Here is a 16,314-nt window from a genome sequence, read left to right on the forward strand (position 1 = left end):
CGGAGTTGGAGTCGTATTGACTCCAAAGCCCTGGCCTATTGTCAGAGATTTGTTTACAAATACAGCATTTTTGGAGTTTTTAAAAGAGCAACTGGAGCTTGGATGTCTTCACCTGTTTGGCTGGCCGTCAGCTGCAGTACACACACACACACACAGAAACATTAATGACAGGTGGGCATAATGTGTTATTGACAGCTCTTCCTGCAAATCCAGTGGAGAGAAGCCTTGGTGGGCAGAGGGGCTGTCTTCCAGTCCATAGTGCTTGTGATGAGATACGCACACACCCCACACACCATTGAAGGAAAACGCTGAGTCACTGTGTTTCATTGACAGCTATTCCTGCAAATGAACATGGAGAAAAAGGGTTGGGAGAGGAGGAGAAGGGCTTTGCTGTCCAGTCGTTGTGTGGCTGGGATGTAAGGCTGATTTTTCTCCGCTTGGCCTTCGCTCCGTCTTCTCCTGTTCTCCAAGCAGAATGCTCGTTTGGAAAGACTAGAGCTAACCTTCAAGGAAATCTTGTCTCTTCCAGTAGCCTAATATAGCCAAGAGACCCTATCTTACCTGCTTTTTTCCTGTCCACTTTACTTTCATTCATTTTGCTTTCATTTTCTTTCCATACCCCTCCCATTTGTGGTTCTGTATTTAACTGTCAGCTGTTCTTTTGCAGCCTAATTCTTGTGTTCTTTTTGGTTTCAGTTCACACCAGCTTCAATCTCAGAAATTTGCACTGGCAGCTATTTTCAGAATTATTTCCAATATTTTCTAAACCAAACAGTCTTCTTATTCAGTTATTCACAATACCTAGAAGTATGTTAGATGTCATCCAGACCAACCCCCAGATTTTATTCTCTTCCCATTGCTAAGAATTGTTGTTTTTATTTCAGTTGCTAACTGCAAGCCATAGGAAGCAGCCAGCTGGTGCGACACAGCTTAGGAGTATGGATACACAATTTTATTATTATGCAGCCACCTAAACCTTGTGAGCATTTTCTAGTCTGAGAATTGGCATGATTAAATGAGCACTTACAGTCTTTTTAAAAAAAAAATTTGAAAGAAAGAAAATTTGGCTGGGTTCCTTGTGAGGCGTCCTTCCCTGGCTCTCCCTGTCAGGTTCCTACCTGCTCGTGGTTACTGCCTGTCTCTAGGCACCACCAGGGACTCCACCAGTCCGGACCGCTCTCTCTTATGTTTTCTCTCCCCTCTCTAGCACAGATCTCAACAGATCCCCCTGCTAGGCAACCACCAGTAACGTCCCAATACTAGTATTCCCAGAGACTCTGAATACTGGTATTGTTATTCTCTTCACCGCTGCCACCATTTGTTACAGTTCCCCTTCAGTTTTGGTCATTACCTTACCCTCCCTTCTGGTCTGTGAAACCCCAGCCAAGGATCAGGCTGTTGGTAAACCAAATTAAGTATTTATTAAAGATAACAAAGCTAACAAGATTAACAAGATTTCTTCTTAAGGCACATAAGCATATGGTTTTACTCAATACTAATCTGAACTCCACCCCCCTCCTTCTTCACTCTCTCCTGGCAAACAACTCTCTAAACCCCACCAAGCAATCCACTCTTTCTCTTCTCCCCCCAGATTCCACAATTCACCACCTCACATTCACCCAGATTTACCTGTCATCCTTTCATTTATACTGTCAGCCATTTTAAACATTCAGCCAATCATCAAGCATTCTATTGCCCATTCACTCCCCCTCCTCTTTCACTACTTACCATGTATACTCTAAACAACCAGCACTTACCATATATACACTAATATATAGGAACACCACATTCCCTCCATAGAGGCTACCATGTCCTCAAATGTCACGTCCCTGTGTGAAAAAACAAGAAAATTGTGTCCGTTGTAATTGTAAAGCATTTTAAAAGTTAGAAGTGTCTAACATGAAAACTCCTGTGGCTACCCACCTGATGTTTGGCAGGGTTAATCCCTTCTTTAAGGGCTACCATGTACCCAAATGTTATGTCTCTGTGTGAAAGAATAAGAAAGGTATGGCTATTTTTGTGTTTCAGTGCAAGTTAATGAGATTTCTGGAAATTTGTAATACCCAGGTTTGGATCCGGATCGGGTCAGAACAGGTACAACTATGTCTGGATCAAATCAGGCCATATCTGTATTTATAAATTAAGGGGGTCCATGCATGGGCCTAATATATACCACTTAATGGCCAAATAGATTTCTGTGCAATTTATCTGAAAGATGGTCTCAGCTCTTACTACCCAGTCGATCACTGGGTTCTGCAGGAGAGGGCATCCTGCAGATCCCATCTCATCAGGAGGTCTGTTCTGCACGATGTAGGAATTGGGACTTTACTGTTATGGAACCTACCCTTTGAAATTCCACCCCCCACACCTAAATATTGGACAGGTGCAGTCACCATTGTCTTTTCAGTGCCTTCTGAAGACCTTCCTCTTCCAACAAGCCTTTTAAGTTGAGATCTTTATTGCAGTCTGCATCTGTATTGGAATTGTTTTTAAGGTTGTTTTATCACTTGTTTTCTGCCTTGGGCTCCTTTTGGGAGGAAGGGCAGGATACCAATCTAATAAATAAATTTACAAAGTATAAAAACCAGTTACGCAAAGATTAAAGTATAAGCATCCCTTATTAAAATACACAGTAAAAAAAATTTGCATGAAGATTTTTTACTGCAGCAATTAGGAGTAGATCATCTTTATGCTATCTTTGAGGAGAAAATGTTTCCTTTCTCTTTTAGGGTCCAGTGTCCTTTGAGGATGTGGCTGTGCATTTCACGGAGGAAGAGTGGGCCTTGCTGGATCCTGACCAGAGAGCTCTGCATAAGGAAGTCATGGAGGAGAATTGTGGGGTTGTGGCCTCTCTAGGTAAAGCTCTCTGTTGGGTCATAATATTTGTTTTGAAATCCAGTTGTTTATGTATGTGATGAATCAAAATATTCTGATGTAGCTCTAGAGCGCCACCTACAGCATCTGGGATTCTAACCCCCCTACAATTAACCTTGAACTACCAGCTATCCACTCTATTATCTGTGAATATGCACCCTCCATTTATATCTTCTAACCTATGGTCCAACTGATCTGAACTGCCCAGGCCTCTTAAAATGTAAATTTCAGAGTTATTACGGAAGTGGAAGGGGCCTCTGTTATTTACTGATTGGCCAAAGAGATGGCTAACATCAGAGGTGGAGTGTATTTCAGGATTGGGCCGAAGAACAATCCATCTCAGAAAAGAGGCGGACTTTCCCATTCTCAGATTCCCATAAATATGTGAGGCTTTTGCCTTCCTGGAAACATCTGGTCAGGAGCCCAAAGATGTTGCAAAGATTTTGTAAGGAACTCTGCACATGCTCTCAAATCCAAGATTCTTTTTCAAGTAGGTAACATGTTGCTAGCTATGTTAGATTGACTTTATTGGTGTTATTTAGAAACCTGTCCCCCTCCCACAATAAATATCTATCTATCGATAGATTGATAGATCGATGAATAGATCGATTGATCAATAGATATGTATATTGATATATTGCTTCACTGGGTTTTAGAGACAGTTATCTTGAATTTGTCACTGTAATGTTTTCTGTCTGCTGAGATGGATATGGAGCAACATGCTAAAAACAAACCAGAGTCATCATAGAATTCCAGAAGCCTGATGGAAGAGCCCTGCTGTAGCCATTGGACCATCTTGCCTGAAATTGTCTGCTCGGACCGGCAGCGACTTTCCAAAGTCTCACACCTAGCACAATCAATGATTCAGTCCAAAATCCTTTATCTGAGGTTTAGGGAACCAGATCTGCCTGGCAGTCTGGACCCTTCCATGGCCCACCCCATGGGCCAACTTGGACAAGTGGGCAGAAAAGATCGTCTGTCAATCTCCAGACAGCATTATGACATGGGCTGGCTGGACCCCTTTGAATGCTTACTCTCAGAGCCCTCTTTCAAAAGGGATGGCTGTTAGCACCAATCAGCCCTCTCGCATTGTGTTCAAACTTTGCGCAGACAGATTTCAAAGTAATGGCTCTAAGCACCCATCAGCTGATCAGCGCTGAGAGCCTCATTGAGGGCCCTAGGGAGTTTCTGATAGGGAACTTTCTAATTCAGCTGATACTGTTGGGGCTCCTATCAGGGCTAATCAGCTAATTGGCACTGAAAGAGAACCCTGCTTGGCAGGGAACAATTGGGAACACATTGATTTTATGCTCCTGATTATACACTTGCAGTCACGTTTTTACTTACCCACACTGGGAGTTGCAGTTTTAGTGAAAACAATTGTGCAGGCCCCATTTGGAATCCTGCCAAACTGAATTAGGCCTCCTGGCCAAAGGTTTCCCTGTACTGCTTTCGCTGGCGAAGGTAGGGGTTGGCCTTGGAGTCTTCTGCATGTAAACGACATCCTCTGCCAGTAAATAATGGGGCCTACTATTTTTATTTTATCTTTCCTTTCAATTGCTGCTGTTATTAGTATTAGTGTTTATTATTTATTTATGTAGTACCATCAGATGAACATGGCACCGTACATAACAGAAAACAATAAAAAGAAGTCACTGCACCAAAAGGCGTGCAATCTACTAAAATGATATGAAAATTGCTCCTAACAATGAAAATAAAATTGCTTCTAACAATTCAGAAAAAAATGCATGTGGTTATTCCATTGGCCTGCACAACTACGTTGTAATGTAGGCTAGGCGGAGAGTGATTGGCCCAAGACCACCCAGTGAGCTTCATCCCGGAGCTGAAGCTGAAACAAGGTCCCTACGGTCCAAATCCAACAGTCTGTAGCACGCCAGCTGTCATTTAACGCCAGTCAACAGAGACAGTTAATTCTGTATTAAGATCAGCCTGTCAGCTAAATCCCTTCAGCTAGTTCTTGTTTTATCAGAAGCATGCAATGGTATTGTTCAATAATATGGAGTCTGATTTCCTCCTAAGGGTCTAATCAGTTTCTGTCTCCATTGCAGAAATTGATGAATTGGAAAATGACAAAATCCACAGAGTGGAGAAGCCATATCAATATCTAGCTTGTGGAGAGAGCTTCACCCAGAGATTCCATCAAAGAATTCAGAGTGGAGAGAAACCATATCAATGCATAGAATGTGGAAAAAGTTTCCACTGGAAGAAAAATCTCACTTTCCATCAAAGAAGTCATACAGGGGAGAAACCATATCAGTGCTTAGAATGTGGAAAGAGCTTTAGTCAGAGCATCCATCTCACTGCCCATCAAAGAATTCATACAGGGGAGAAACCATATCAATGCTTGGAATGTGGAAAGAGCTTTAGTCAGAGCATTCATCTCACTTCCCATCAAAAAATTCATACAGGGGAGAAACCATATCGGTGCTTAGAATGTGGAAAGAGCTTCAGCTGGAAGGAAACACTCATTTCTCATCAAAGAATTCATACAGGAGAGAAACCATATCAATGCTTGGAATGTGGCAAGAACTTGAGCTGCAAGAGATACCTCACTTCCCATCAAAGAATTCATACAGGGGAGAAACCATATCAGTGCTTAGAGTGTGGCAAGACCTTCAGGTGCAAGAGATACCTCACTTCCCATCAAAGAATTCATACAAGGGAGAAACCGTATCAATGCTTGGAATGCGGAAAGAACTTCAGCTGTGAGATAAACCTCACTTCCCATCAAAGAATTCATACAAGCGAGAAACCTTATCCATGCTTGGAATGCGGAAAAAGTTTCAGTTGCAAGAGATATCTCACTTCTCATCAAAGAACTCATACAGGGGAGAAACCGTATCAGTGCTTGGAATGTGGCAAGAGCTTCAGCTGCAAGAGAAATCTCACTTCCCATCAAAGAACTCATACAGGGGAGAAACCATACCAGTGCTTGGAATGTGGCAAGAGCTTCAGCTGGAAGGAAAATCTCACTTCCCATCAAAGAATTCATACAGGGGAGAAACCATATCAATGCTTGGAATGTGGAAAGAACTTCAGCAGGAAGGAACGTCTCACTTACCATCAAAGAATTCATACAGGGCAGAAACAATATCAGTGCTTGGAAGTTGAAAGACCTTTAGTTGGGGCAGCTATATGAAGACAGTCTCTTTCCTGTGTATGCAGAGGATTGAGGATTCTTACGTTCTCCCCTTTGCCTGTTGGCTGTTCATAGTCCTTATATGTCAGATGTGTTCACCTGAGCTTACACTGTCTCCAACAGCAGTCATCTGAACAGGCAGTCTAAAGGTTGGAGTTCCCACGCAAGACTTCTTGGGGCTTGGGAGATTTCATGAAAATAACATGACAGCAGATTGTCGTTATAATATTTATTTCTAAAATGTTTTAACACTTCTTAAAATTTTTACATGAATGCATATAGTTGGCTTTTGCCAATAAGTCAAAATCAAACAAGTTACATTGCAATATATCTTATCCAGAAAATAAATGAACATCTGTCACCCTCAGCATGTTGGCAGACGTCAGCCATAGTAGTTCTCTTCGACAAACTCCAAAGATCTGGTTTATCGGCAGCAGCAAGCATAGCAGTATGTTGGACCAGTCTGACAGTGAGCTTAATGCTCCTGATCTCTTCCTGAGCTCCTCCTTTTATAGGAGTGCCCAAGGCTATACCCTGTGTCACAAGTCAGCTGTTATCTGACATGTGGCTGCATTAGGTCACAAGTCAGGGTGAAGTGTGTCAGTTTAGTGACCATGCAGGTGTTTCAGAGGACAGTCTATTCCCATATCAGTGCTGGTTTTCCTTATCTGGGCTCCTTCTGGGATGAAGGGCAGGATATAAATTTAATAAATAAATAAGATCAGTTGTTTACTTCCAGCTTGGCAGATTACCTGAAACATTGGCTGCTGCTACTTAACATTTCCTGTGCCACCATATAAGCTCCTCCCAGACAATTCTTCTCAGGCAGTGTTTTAACACAATTCTTAAGGACTATTCTTTAGGATTATACACAATAGCATTTAGACATGAAAAATGAAAACGGACTGCCTTCAAGAAAATAAGAATACAAAATCAGCAGGAAAGAGGTTGCTGTATACACTCACTTAACATCAAAGTATCTACTCGGTCCTTATATGTTAGATGTTAGCTCACCTAAATTCGCAGGTTTCCAAAAGCAGTCGTCTGAGTAGGCGGAAGTAATGGCTGGAGACCCCACCCAAGGATTCTTGGTCTTGGAAGATACCAGAAAAATTAAATGGGAAGTTCAGAGAGCAAAATATTCTTATGGTATTTATCCATGTCTTGCACGTTATAGCTATTAAATGCACTCTTATGTGGTTTTTATCATAACGGGAAGAGAAAATAAGAATACAAAACCAGCATGAAAGAAGTTTCTCCGCATCCTCTGTTGCAAAGTTACAGTGGACACTTAAGCAATGCAGTGGTGCAAATACTCGGCATCTAACAAACATGAAAAGTGTTTTTCTTGGGTTCAGAAGGGCTCCCTGCTGTCACTGCAGGGTAGGTTGTAAATGTCAATGTACTGCCTTCAAGTCGATTCTGACTTATGGCAACCCTGTGAATAGGGTTTTCATGAGGCTGAGAGGCAGTGAGTGGCCCAAGGTCACCCAGTGATCTTCATGGCTATGTGGGGATTCGAACCCTGGTCTCCCAGGCCATAGTCCAGCACCTTAACCACTACACCACAGTGGCTCTCAGGATAGGTAATAAATTCTAACAATAATAATATAAGTAATACACACTGGTAAAGGCACCTCAAGAGATTTAGAGTTGGTAGATAAGCTTTGTTCATTTTTGGAATAGCAGACACAGGAATCACAGGCTTGAAATGTTTTTGTTCTAATATTGGTTTATGTTCATTGTTAATATTGTTATCTTTGGTATTACAGAGCTTTATTGTCCTTTTTGGTTAATTCTTAATTATGATTAGGACTTTTCTCTCCTTTTTCTCTGCTGATATTTTCGTGTGTAATAAAATTTAATAAATATTTTTTGAAAAGAATGGAAAAACCTTCAGCTGGGGGAAAAATACTTCCCATCAAAAAAAAGTAATATGGAGAGAAACTGGATCAATGCTTGGAATGTGGAAAGAGCTCCAGTTACGGCTCCAGTCCTGCTTCCCATCAAAGAATTCATACAGGGGAGAAACCATACCAATGCCTGGAATGTGGAAAGAGCTTCAATCAGACCTACCATCTCACAATCCATCAAAGAATTCACAGTGGGGAGAAACCATATCAGTGCTTGGAATGTGGAAAGAGCTTTACTAGGAGCTCAGGTGTCCATCATCAAAGAATTCATGTAGGAGAAAAACCGTAAAAGCAGTGGGAGCTGGTGGTCACTGGAGCTCACAGGTCTGCTTAGGGGGTCATGGAGTTGTGTCCAATGAGGTAAAGGAGGTGTGGCCTAGTTCTGGTTTTCTCCCCATTCTCTTTTGTAAAGTTACTGTGGACACTTAATGCAATTGTACAAATACTCAGCATCTAACAAAGCTGAAAAGCATATTTCTTTACATCAGAAGCGCTCTCTCCTGTCACTTAGTTCACTGGGTGGCAGATCTGTAGTTTACACGGGGAGGGTGCAAGGCAGTTGTGACCCCAGGAATGACTGATTTGACTTCAAATCATCCAGCCTAGGATGGAATTAGCTGTTGTGTTTGTATCTTGGGTTTTTCCCCCTATCTCAGTGGTGATGGATCAGTTCAGGTTTCAGAAGGGGAGGAGGGGCACATTATTATTTGTTATTATGGTTTATTTCTATCCCACCTTCTGGCCAAAAGGCCCTCAAGGCAGCTTACAAAAAATAAACACAAATATAGAAATACATATCAGTAAAAACATTACAATTTACAAAAATTAAAAAACAAGGTAAATAACATTATTAAAAAGCAATAATAAGTTTCAATGAAAATTACACATTAGTTGCAAAGCATTGGAAAGGGACAAAGAATTGCACCCTTTTTCTCAAAAAAAGAAGCTTAGAAGTTTGTGAGATCTTACCACCTTCTCCCCCCTACGATTCCCTTCCCCCCATGCATCTGAAAGTATTCCTCACGCAAAGCATTAAAATTTGCAGATGCAGAAGGAAAATGGGTGCTTCTTGCCTCGGTTTATTATATGAGCAACAGACTATTCAAAGCAATGTCTTCCCTTCTCTGTCAAACTCTGCCCAGACAAAAAATTCTCTCTCTCATTTACATACTTAAGCTGCAATCCAATACCCGCCTGGGAAGTGGTCTCCGCTCCACATTCCCTCACCCAGCTCTCCATCTCTGGTGGAAGGACAGCCAAGAACTGCTCCAGGATCACCAGGTCCAGCAGCTGATTCTTTGTGTGTTGCTCTGGCTTCAACCACTGATGGCAGAGATGGTGGAGTTGGCTGCGAATACCTCGATGGCCCTTGGCTTTCTGATAATGGAAATGTAATGAAATGAGACATAGTTTGGGAACTATAGTATATGCAGTGTTAATTTGACACAGTATAGAATGGGTTAACCTGATCTAACATAGAAGCAAAAAAAAATTCCTAATGTGCCTGTAGAGACTAGATGCTCAGTTGGTGTTTGATACTTAAAAGCTAGCTTGTTCATCCCATGTAACAGGACACCATCCAAATAGATAGTGACTGAGCTGGAATGTGTTGTGCCTGGGGGAGGTAGGAACAGCACAAGGAGCGCTCAAGGTTAGAAAGCTAGCTCAATGCAAAGACAATGGAGCACACTGAAAAGATACTAACAAGATGGGAGGGGCTGTTTTAGGAGGCTTGAAAGCATATATCACTCGTACCTTTGAAATCACGCTTCAGACTGGTTTTCAGGCACTAGCTGAATACTTCGTCTCTCTTTTGCAAAAGATATTGGTAATCAATAAAGGTGTTGTCTTATATCTTGGTTTCCCATCTGGTGTGTTTTGGAGTTTCCCCCAGATGTAAAGAGCCTTTTTGGTGTAAAAGAAATGCCTGAAGCCTAGCAACCAGGAGGTCTTCTGTATCTTTAAAAGTTGCACAGGAGGAAGGGAGAATTCCACCTTGTGGTTTTCCCCATTACAGAGTTTCAAGAACACCTGCACTTGGCTGACCTTCTCTTCTCCTAAAGATACAGGATCAGTCTCAGGTCCTGAACCTGGCAACCCTACTTCAGAAGGAGGTTTGAGAAATGAGTAAGAGTAAGAAGATTCTCTACCCTTTTTGTCTATCCTGTGGGCTGCTATAAAGCAATTGCAATCTGTCATGAATAGGGTTGCCAGGTCTATGGCCTGAGACTGATCCTGTATCTTTAGGAGAAGAGAAAGTTAGCCAAGTGCAGGTGTTCTTGAAACTCTGCACAACATTTAAAGATACAGAAGACCTCTTGGTTGCCAGGCCCGGCCTCCAGGAGGTCTTCTGTATCTTTAAAAGTTGTGGAGGGGAGAGGGAGAATTCCACCTTGTGGTTCTTCCCATTACAATGTTGCAAGAACACCTGCACTTGGCTGACTTTCTCTTCTCCTAAAGATACAGGATCAGTCTCAGGCCAGAAACCTGGCAACCCTAATTGGATTGCAGCCTTCATCTGCTCCCTGTGGGGAATGGATGCTGCTGCTGTGGGAGGAGCAAGTTTTCTCAGTTAGGAAGGCAGCAACATCAACATGTTAAAGCTAACAGGTTACCTGGGAGCAAGCTCCATTGATCACAGTGGGGCTTGCTTATGAGTAAACATGCATATGATTGGGTTGCATGATACTATAGCACATTTATCTTCATAACATAGGTTGTTAATTTCTTTGGCTGGATTGTATGACAAGATTAGAGACAAGACGAATGATAGTTAAAGAATGATAGTTAAATAATTCATGTGAGTTAAGGTCATTTTTAAAAACAGCTGGTATAGCACAGTGGGGAGGAGAGCCTGGCTGGGAGTCCAGAGTCTGTGAGTTCAAATCCCCGCTCGTGTCTCCTGGGGGTCAAGGGCCTGCTAAAGATCACCCCCACAGGGAGTGGCTCAGGGGTCACGTGCCCTGCCACTTGTGCAGCCGTGGGCAAGCTGCATAGTCCCAAGGAGCCCAGTTGCCCCCCAGCTGGCAGTTGTGCACAAGGAAGGGGCTGGCTTGTGCAGCTGTGGCAAGCTGAGCAGGCCCTAGCCAGCTGGGGAGGACTAGCCTCAGAGGGAGGCAATGGGAAACCCCCTCGGAATACCTCTTACCGTGAAAACCCTATTCATGGGATCGCCATAAGTCGGGATCAACTTGCAGTCCATTTCCATTTTCCATACTGGTTTTATTCTCCCTCAACACCTCTCCAGTTTACTGTAACTGACTAAAGGTATTTGAACAGGCCCTCCCTTTATACAAGAGCCAGTGTGGTGTCAGGGCCGGTTCTAAAGGGCGGCCAGGTTGGGCACTGGCCCAAGGGCCCCGGAGCTACAGGAGCCCCTGAGGGGCACTCCGCTCCCCTTCCGTGATCCACGCCCCCCCACACCCCTCACTTACCTGTCAGCTGGCTTTTTAGCATTGCCCTTAATGAAGATGGCGGCTGCAGCTTCCCTAAGGTACTGAAGCCGCTGCCGCCATCTTAGTTGATGGCAGAAATGTGTGCGTGTAGTACGCACGTGTGCCATCAACAAAGATGGTGGCAGAGGCTTCATTCCCCTTAGGGAAACCGCAGCCGCCATCTTCATTAAGGGCAATGGTAAAGACTAGACAGGTGGGGGGGCATGGGGGGCACAGGGGGGTGCCCACATGCGTACACACACATGTGCACACACACCCACACACCCACCGGGGGGCCAGGGCAAGCTGATGCCCAAGGGCCTCCACATGTCTGGAGCCGGCCCTGTGTGACATAGTGGTTAAGGTGTTGGACTAGGACCTGGGAGACCAGGGTTCAAATCCCCACATAGCCATGAAGCTCACTGGGTAACCTTGGGCCAGTCGCCAGTCACTGCCTCTCAGCCTCAAAGGAAGGCAATGGAAAAACCCCTCTGAATACCGCTTCCCATGAAATCCCTATTCATAGGGTCGCCATAAGTCAATATCGACTTGAAGGCAGTCCATTGCCATTTTTCAAGGTCATTTTATTATTTTAGGGACATAACCTTGGGGTGGAGAAGGGCGTGGAAGGATCTTTCAACAAACGAGCTTCTAAAACCACAAGATGCTTTTTAATAACTTCCTTGATGAAAATAGGCTTGAAATGGAGAATGCCGTAGCTGAGTGGCAGAGCATCTGCTTTCCGTGAGGAAGATCCCAGACTGAATTCGTGGCATCTCTGGGTGGGGCTGGGAGAGCCTTTCCCCTGAAAACCTGGATTGCTGCTTCCAGTCAGTGCAGACACTACTGAACAAGGTGGACTCAGTATAAGGCAGCTCCCAGTCTTCCTATCTATTTTCCTAGACTTGCTCAACTCCTTTCTTTAATATGCTGCAAAAGAGCGGTCTCCCAAAATATAAAAAGTTACCTGCAATCGTCTCATCTGACAAAGGCAGGCAGGCCTACGAAGCCTGTGATGAAAAAAAGCCCATCAGCCATGCAGGGTGGTTTGTCAGAGACTTGACAAAACTCCTCTCTTTGCCGTCTATATGAAATTGCAAAAATGCAGCTTGCGAAGTACTTTGCAGGCCACAGTACTTGGCTGGTGTGTGTTGTTTGGGGACAGGGAGAGATGATGATCTTGTGGATGGCCAACGGGTAATTTTTCAGGTCCCAGGCTATGGTCTGAAGGCACATGAGGCCTGCTCCAGGGTCTGGTCTGGTCAGTGCCTGGATGAGAGACTGCCTGGGGACCATATGTAAGCCGCCTTGGGTTTCTAGCATGAAAAGAAAGGCGGGGCATAAATTAATAAATAAAAAATAAATAAAATAAGTAATTTTGGAGCTAAGGGCATGCTCAAGGGGGTTGGTTAATCTTTTTTTTATCATTAATTTTTATTCAAATTTTCAAAGACAAAAAACAAAACAAAACAAAAACAATTAAACAATAAAATAAAATGTTGACTTCCGATTTGTCGCAGATCAGTTATAGGTCTACAATATATAACAATCCTGTCTCTAAAATTATATTATAAAATCACTTTCCTCCAGTAGTTATCTTAATTAATCATCAAATCTCATAAACATTACTTTATTCTTTCCACAAAAAGTCAAAGAGAGGTTTCAATTCCTTGAGAGATATATCTTTCAATTTTTCTCCAAATAAACATATCGCTTAATCCATCTGATTCAAATCTGTTAGGCCCAATAATTTCAATAGCCATTCTTCCATTATCTGTATTAATTCCATCTTCCATCTTCAATAATCCTGTTAAGTCCAGTAATTTCAGTAGCCATTCTTCCATTATCAGTATCCCATAATAATCTTGTTGTCATAGCCATAGTCCAAATAAACATATTGATTAATCCATCTCGTCAAATCTGTTAGTTCCAATAATTTCCATAACCATTCTTCCATTATCAATATTAATTCCATCTTCCATCTTCAATAGTCCTGTTAAATCCAGTGGTTTCAGTATCCATTCATCCATTATCAGTATCCCATGATGATCTTGCTGTCATAGCCATAGTCATATAACAAGAGTCTGATGGGAATTTCCCCCATCACAAATATGTCCTTGCCATCAATTCTGAATATGTTGCTGAAATATTGTTGTAAAGTCACATCTCTGCTCTTCTTTTTTACAAAATGCACTGGCTCATCTCTTAAAAGTTTTTCCATTGTCACATATTTGTAGTTAATTCCATAATTTTTTTCTATGTCAAGCCCCATCACATCATTCCAGTCAAGAATTCTGAATATGTTGCTGAAATATTGCTGCAAAGTCATATCTCTGTTCTTCTTTTTTACAAAATGCACTGGCTCATCTCTTAAGAGTTTCTCCACTGTCACATATCTGTAGCTCAAGGGGGTTGGTTAATCTATGTGTGCTGGTGAATCCCATGGGAAGGGATCCGGCCATGAGGACTGAGATGAAAGGGTGATGCTTCCATACAACATCATGGGCTTTGTTTCTTTATTGCTGTCGCTTTCCACGTCAGTTATGCAGACCCCAAGAGTATCAGTGGTGTAACCTTTGAAGGGGTGGCAGAGGGAGGCGTCGCATGACTCGCAAAGGACCCTGCGCTTCTCAATTCGCCACTACGCTACTGGCTGCCAGTGACGGCAGCCAACAACTGGGTACAGAGGCAATGCCATCGGCGAAGCACAAGGGAGCTCCTGGCGGTGCCCAGAAGGCCATACCAGCCAGGAAATGCTCAGAGCACCACCATCCTGCTCCCAAGGAGCTACCAGGCTCGCCGCCTGCTCCCCACCTGCCTGAGCAGGCACCTGATCAGCAGGATACGAGCCCACACACCCTGCAGCCTGAGCACCGGTTGGTGTTTGTGGTCGGTGGGGCCGCGCTCCCGGAGCACACATTCCTGGCTAGCTGTGGCCGTTGTGGTCATGCCTTTTCCCCCTTTGTGCCCCCGTCCCCTTCCTCCATCCCATGCAGGCTCTCTGGTTCTGCATAGCCATCCTGGGCAGGCTCCGCATCTCGCCTTCCCATCTTCACCCACTGCCTCTCAGCTAGGGGAGCTGCCCAGCCCTTCCAAGATGCCCGTATCACTGGATCCTGATCCCCCCCTTCGTGTTCCCCTCATACCTGGAGGCTTCTTCCCCAGCAACACCCTCATTCTGGGCAGCACCAGCAAGTGCACCTGATAGGTGAGCTCCTGATGGTGGTGGTGCTACCTGTGAAGGCTGGCAGCTTGCCCTCCCAGCAGCACCAGACAACCCTCCCCCAGCCGTGCCTACCCGCAGTGGCCCCAGGCCATGGTGCCAACAGTGGTGGCCCCTCTGACAGCAGTGGTGGCAGCGGCAGCAACACCGAGGTTGGCAGTGACCAAGCTGACGGCCCTGATGCACAGCCTGGCCTGAGCAGCAGGGACAGCACCCTCCTGTCACCCCCCTTTCCCTTCTTACACTCAGGACGTTGGAATGGGTGAGGACATGGTGTGTCGGGGGTAGAGATGTAAAATTTCCAGAAATTTTGAAGCCGTGAAAAAAAAGTGTTTTTTCAGAAAAACATGGAAATTTTCAGAAAAATGCAATATTAGCACTTTTTAGAGATTGAAAGTCACTTTGTTACTTCAGGAACATCAACTGTAATTATGTACAAGTTGGTTTGGCATAAGATTATCACATTCGGTATATTAAAAGTACATTTTATTCAAACAATTATTTCAAATTGAATTTACTCTTTTCATATTTTTACTTTTTTTTGGGTAACAAATGGATCTACAAGATCCTGAACGGTAAGGAACACCCAAACTGTAAGGAACCTCTTTTGTTTTGCCAGTTTATGAGGAGCAGGCAAAAAACAGTTAAAAAAAAAACAGAAGAAACCATCAACATTAATAACAAAGAAAATCATTTGTCTCCGCTAGTTCTCCACAGTGTCAAGCAGACATAAAGCATCCATTCCCATAAAAAGAACTGAGGTGGGAAAAAGAGGGGTCAAGATTCAATGAAACATTTTATTCATCATGCTAAAATAAACATCCGATAATCCATTTTTTCTTCATTCGTTTCACTTTTTCCATTTTTTCAGGGGCGAAAAAGGCTTCAGAAAAACCTTGGAGGGACTTTCACATCTCTAGTCAGGGGAGGAGGGCGTTGGGAGGATGAGGATGGTGATGATGGTGGTGGGGACGGTGATGGGTTAGGCATTGGGGAGCCTGGCCTGAAGGAGGGGGAGGGCCTCTGTCCATGTGCCAGCGGCCCTCGGCCTGACAGCCCTTTCCTTGGACAGCGGCCGCCCTGTGGGCTCGCATGGAGGTTAGCCAACATGAGGTTGGTGGCAGGATGTCATCACCACCTTGGCACATGTGGTGCGCACCATGCACGACAGCATCAAGGAGGTGGCGACGCAGGTGTGGGCGATGGCGATGCGCATGTGGGGAGTCCAGGACACAATGGATGGGGGTGTCACAGCTGCCAGGGGCCAGTCACAGACCCTCCAAAGGGGCGTCCCGGAGATGCGGAGGAAAACAGCCATGGTGGCTACAGAGGATAGAGCGACGATCTCCATCCTCCGTGCCTGAGACAGGCAGTGCAAAGTGGTGGGGCTTGCTGTCTCCGCGGCTGTGGTGCACAGGCGAGGGGTGGTCGTGGATGTGTTTGGAGGTGGTCATGAGCACACAGCAGCAACCAGGGAGGGGGAGGCAGCGGTGATGTGGGGTGTCCATCCTTGGGGTTCGTCCCGACCACGGGTGCCCATGTCTGTTCTGCTGTCTTTAGAGTGGGCATCCTATGCTGGTTTCCTGCCTGGCTGCTGTCTATGCTGTGGCTGTATCTTGTGCATATCCCTGAATAAACTCTTTCCAGAACCACCACCACCCAGGTGCATGGGGTCTGTTCTTTGAGGTTGTGGCTGCCTGTGGGGGCGGG

General features: G+C 44.4%; 2 protein-coding genes across 3 annotated transcripts in view; both read left to right on the forward strand.

The window, feature by feature from the left end:
* Positions 1 to 8,029, forward strand: part of LOC133381597 (zinc finger protein 883-like) — a 30,887-nt gene extending 22,858 nt beyond the window's left edge. Inside the window, exons 5-7 of one of the 2 annotated variants that reach the window (XM_061620920.1) lie at positions 2,029 to 2,094; positions 2,730 to 2,856; positions 4,944 to 8,029. In XM_061620920.1, the coding sequence (XP_061476904.1) occupies positions 2,029 to 2,094; positions 2,730 to 2,856; positions 4,944 to 6,034 (1,284 nt within the window). In that variant the 3' untranslated portion in view covers positions 6,035 to 8,029. The remainder of the gene's footprint in view (positions 1 to 2,028; positions 2,095 to 2,729; positions 2,857 to 4,943) is intronic. The other variant, XM_061620921.1, reaches the window with a different exon arrangement.
* LOC133378961 (zinc finger protein 286A-like) lies at positions 6,404 to 8,510 on the forward strand. The gene is made up of 2 exons (XM_061613572.1): positions 6,404 to 6,503; positions 7,977 to 8,510. The coding sequence occupies exons 1-2, from the start codon at positions 6,404 to 6,406 to the stop codon at positions 8,234 to 8,236; spliced, it is 360 nt and encodes a 119-aa protein (XP_061469556.1). The 3' UTR covers positions 8,237 to 8,510.
* Positions 8,511 to 16,314: the final 7,804 nt, after the last annotated feature.

This window comes from Rhineura floridana, chromosome 3, assembly GCF_030035675.1.
Source record: "Rhineura floridana isolate rRhiFlo1 chromosome 3, rRhiFlo1.hap2, whole genome shotgun sequence".
NCBI classification, from domain to species: Eukaryota; Metazoa; Chordata; class Lepidosauria; order Squamata; family Rhineuridae; genus Rhineura; species Rhineura floridana.

Excerpts from the sequence above, each read along its gene's own strand:
- LOC133378961 (XM_061613572.1), top strand. The coding sequence starts at position 6,404 with ATGTTGGCAGACGTCAGCCATAGTAGTTCTCTTCGACAAACTCCAAAG. Across the intron at positions 6,504-7,976 it reads TATGTTGGACCAGTCTGACA|AGAAACTGGATCAATGCTTG; the intron begins GTGAGCTTAATG and ends AGTAATATGGAG.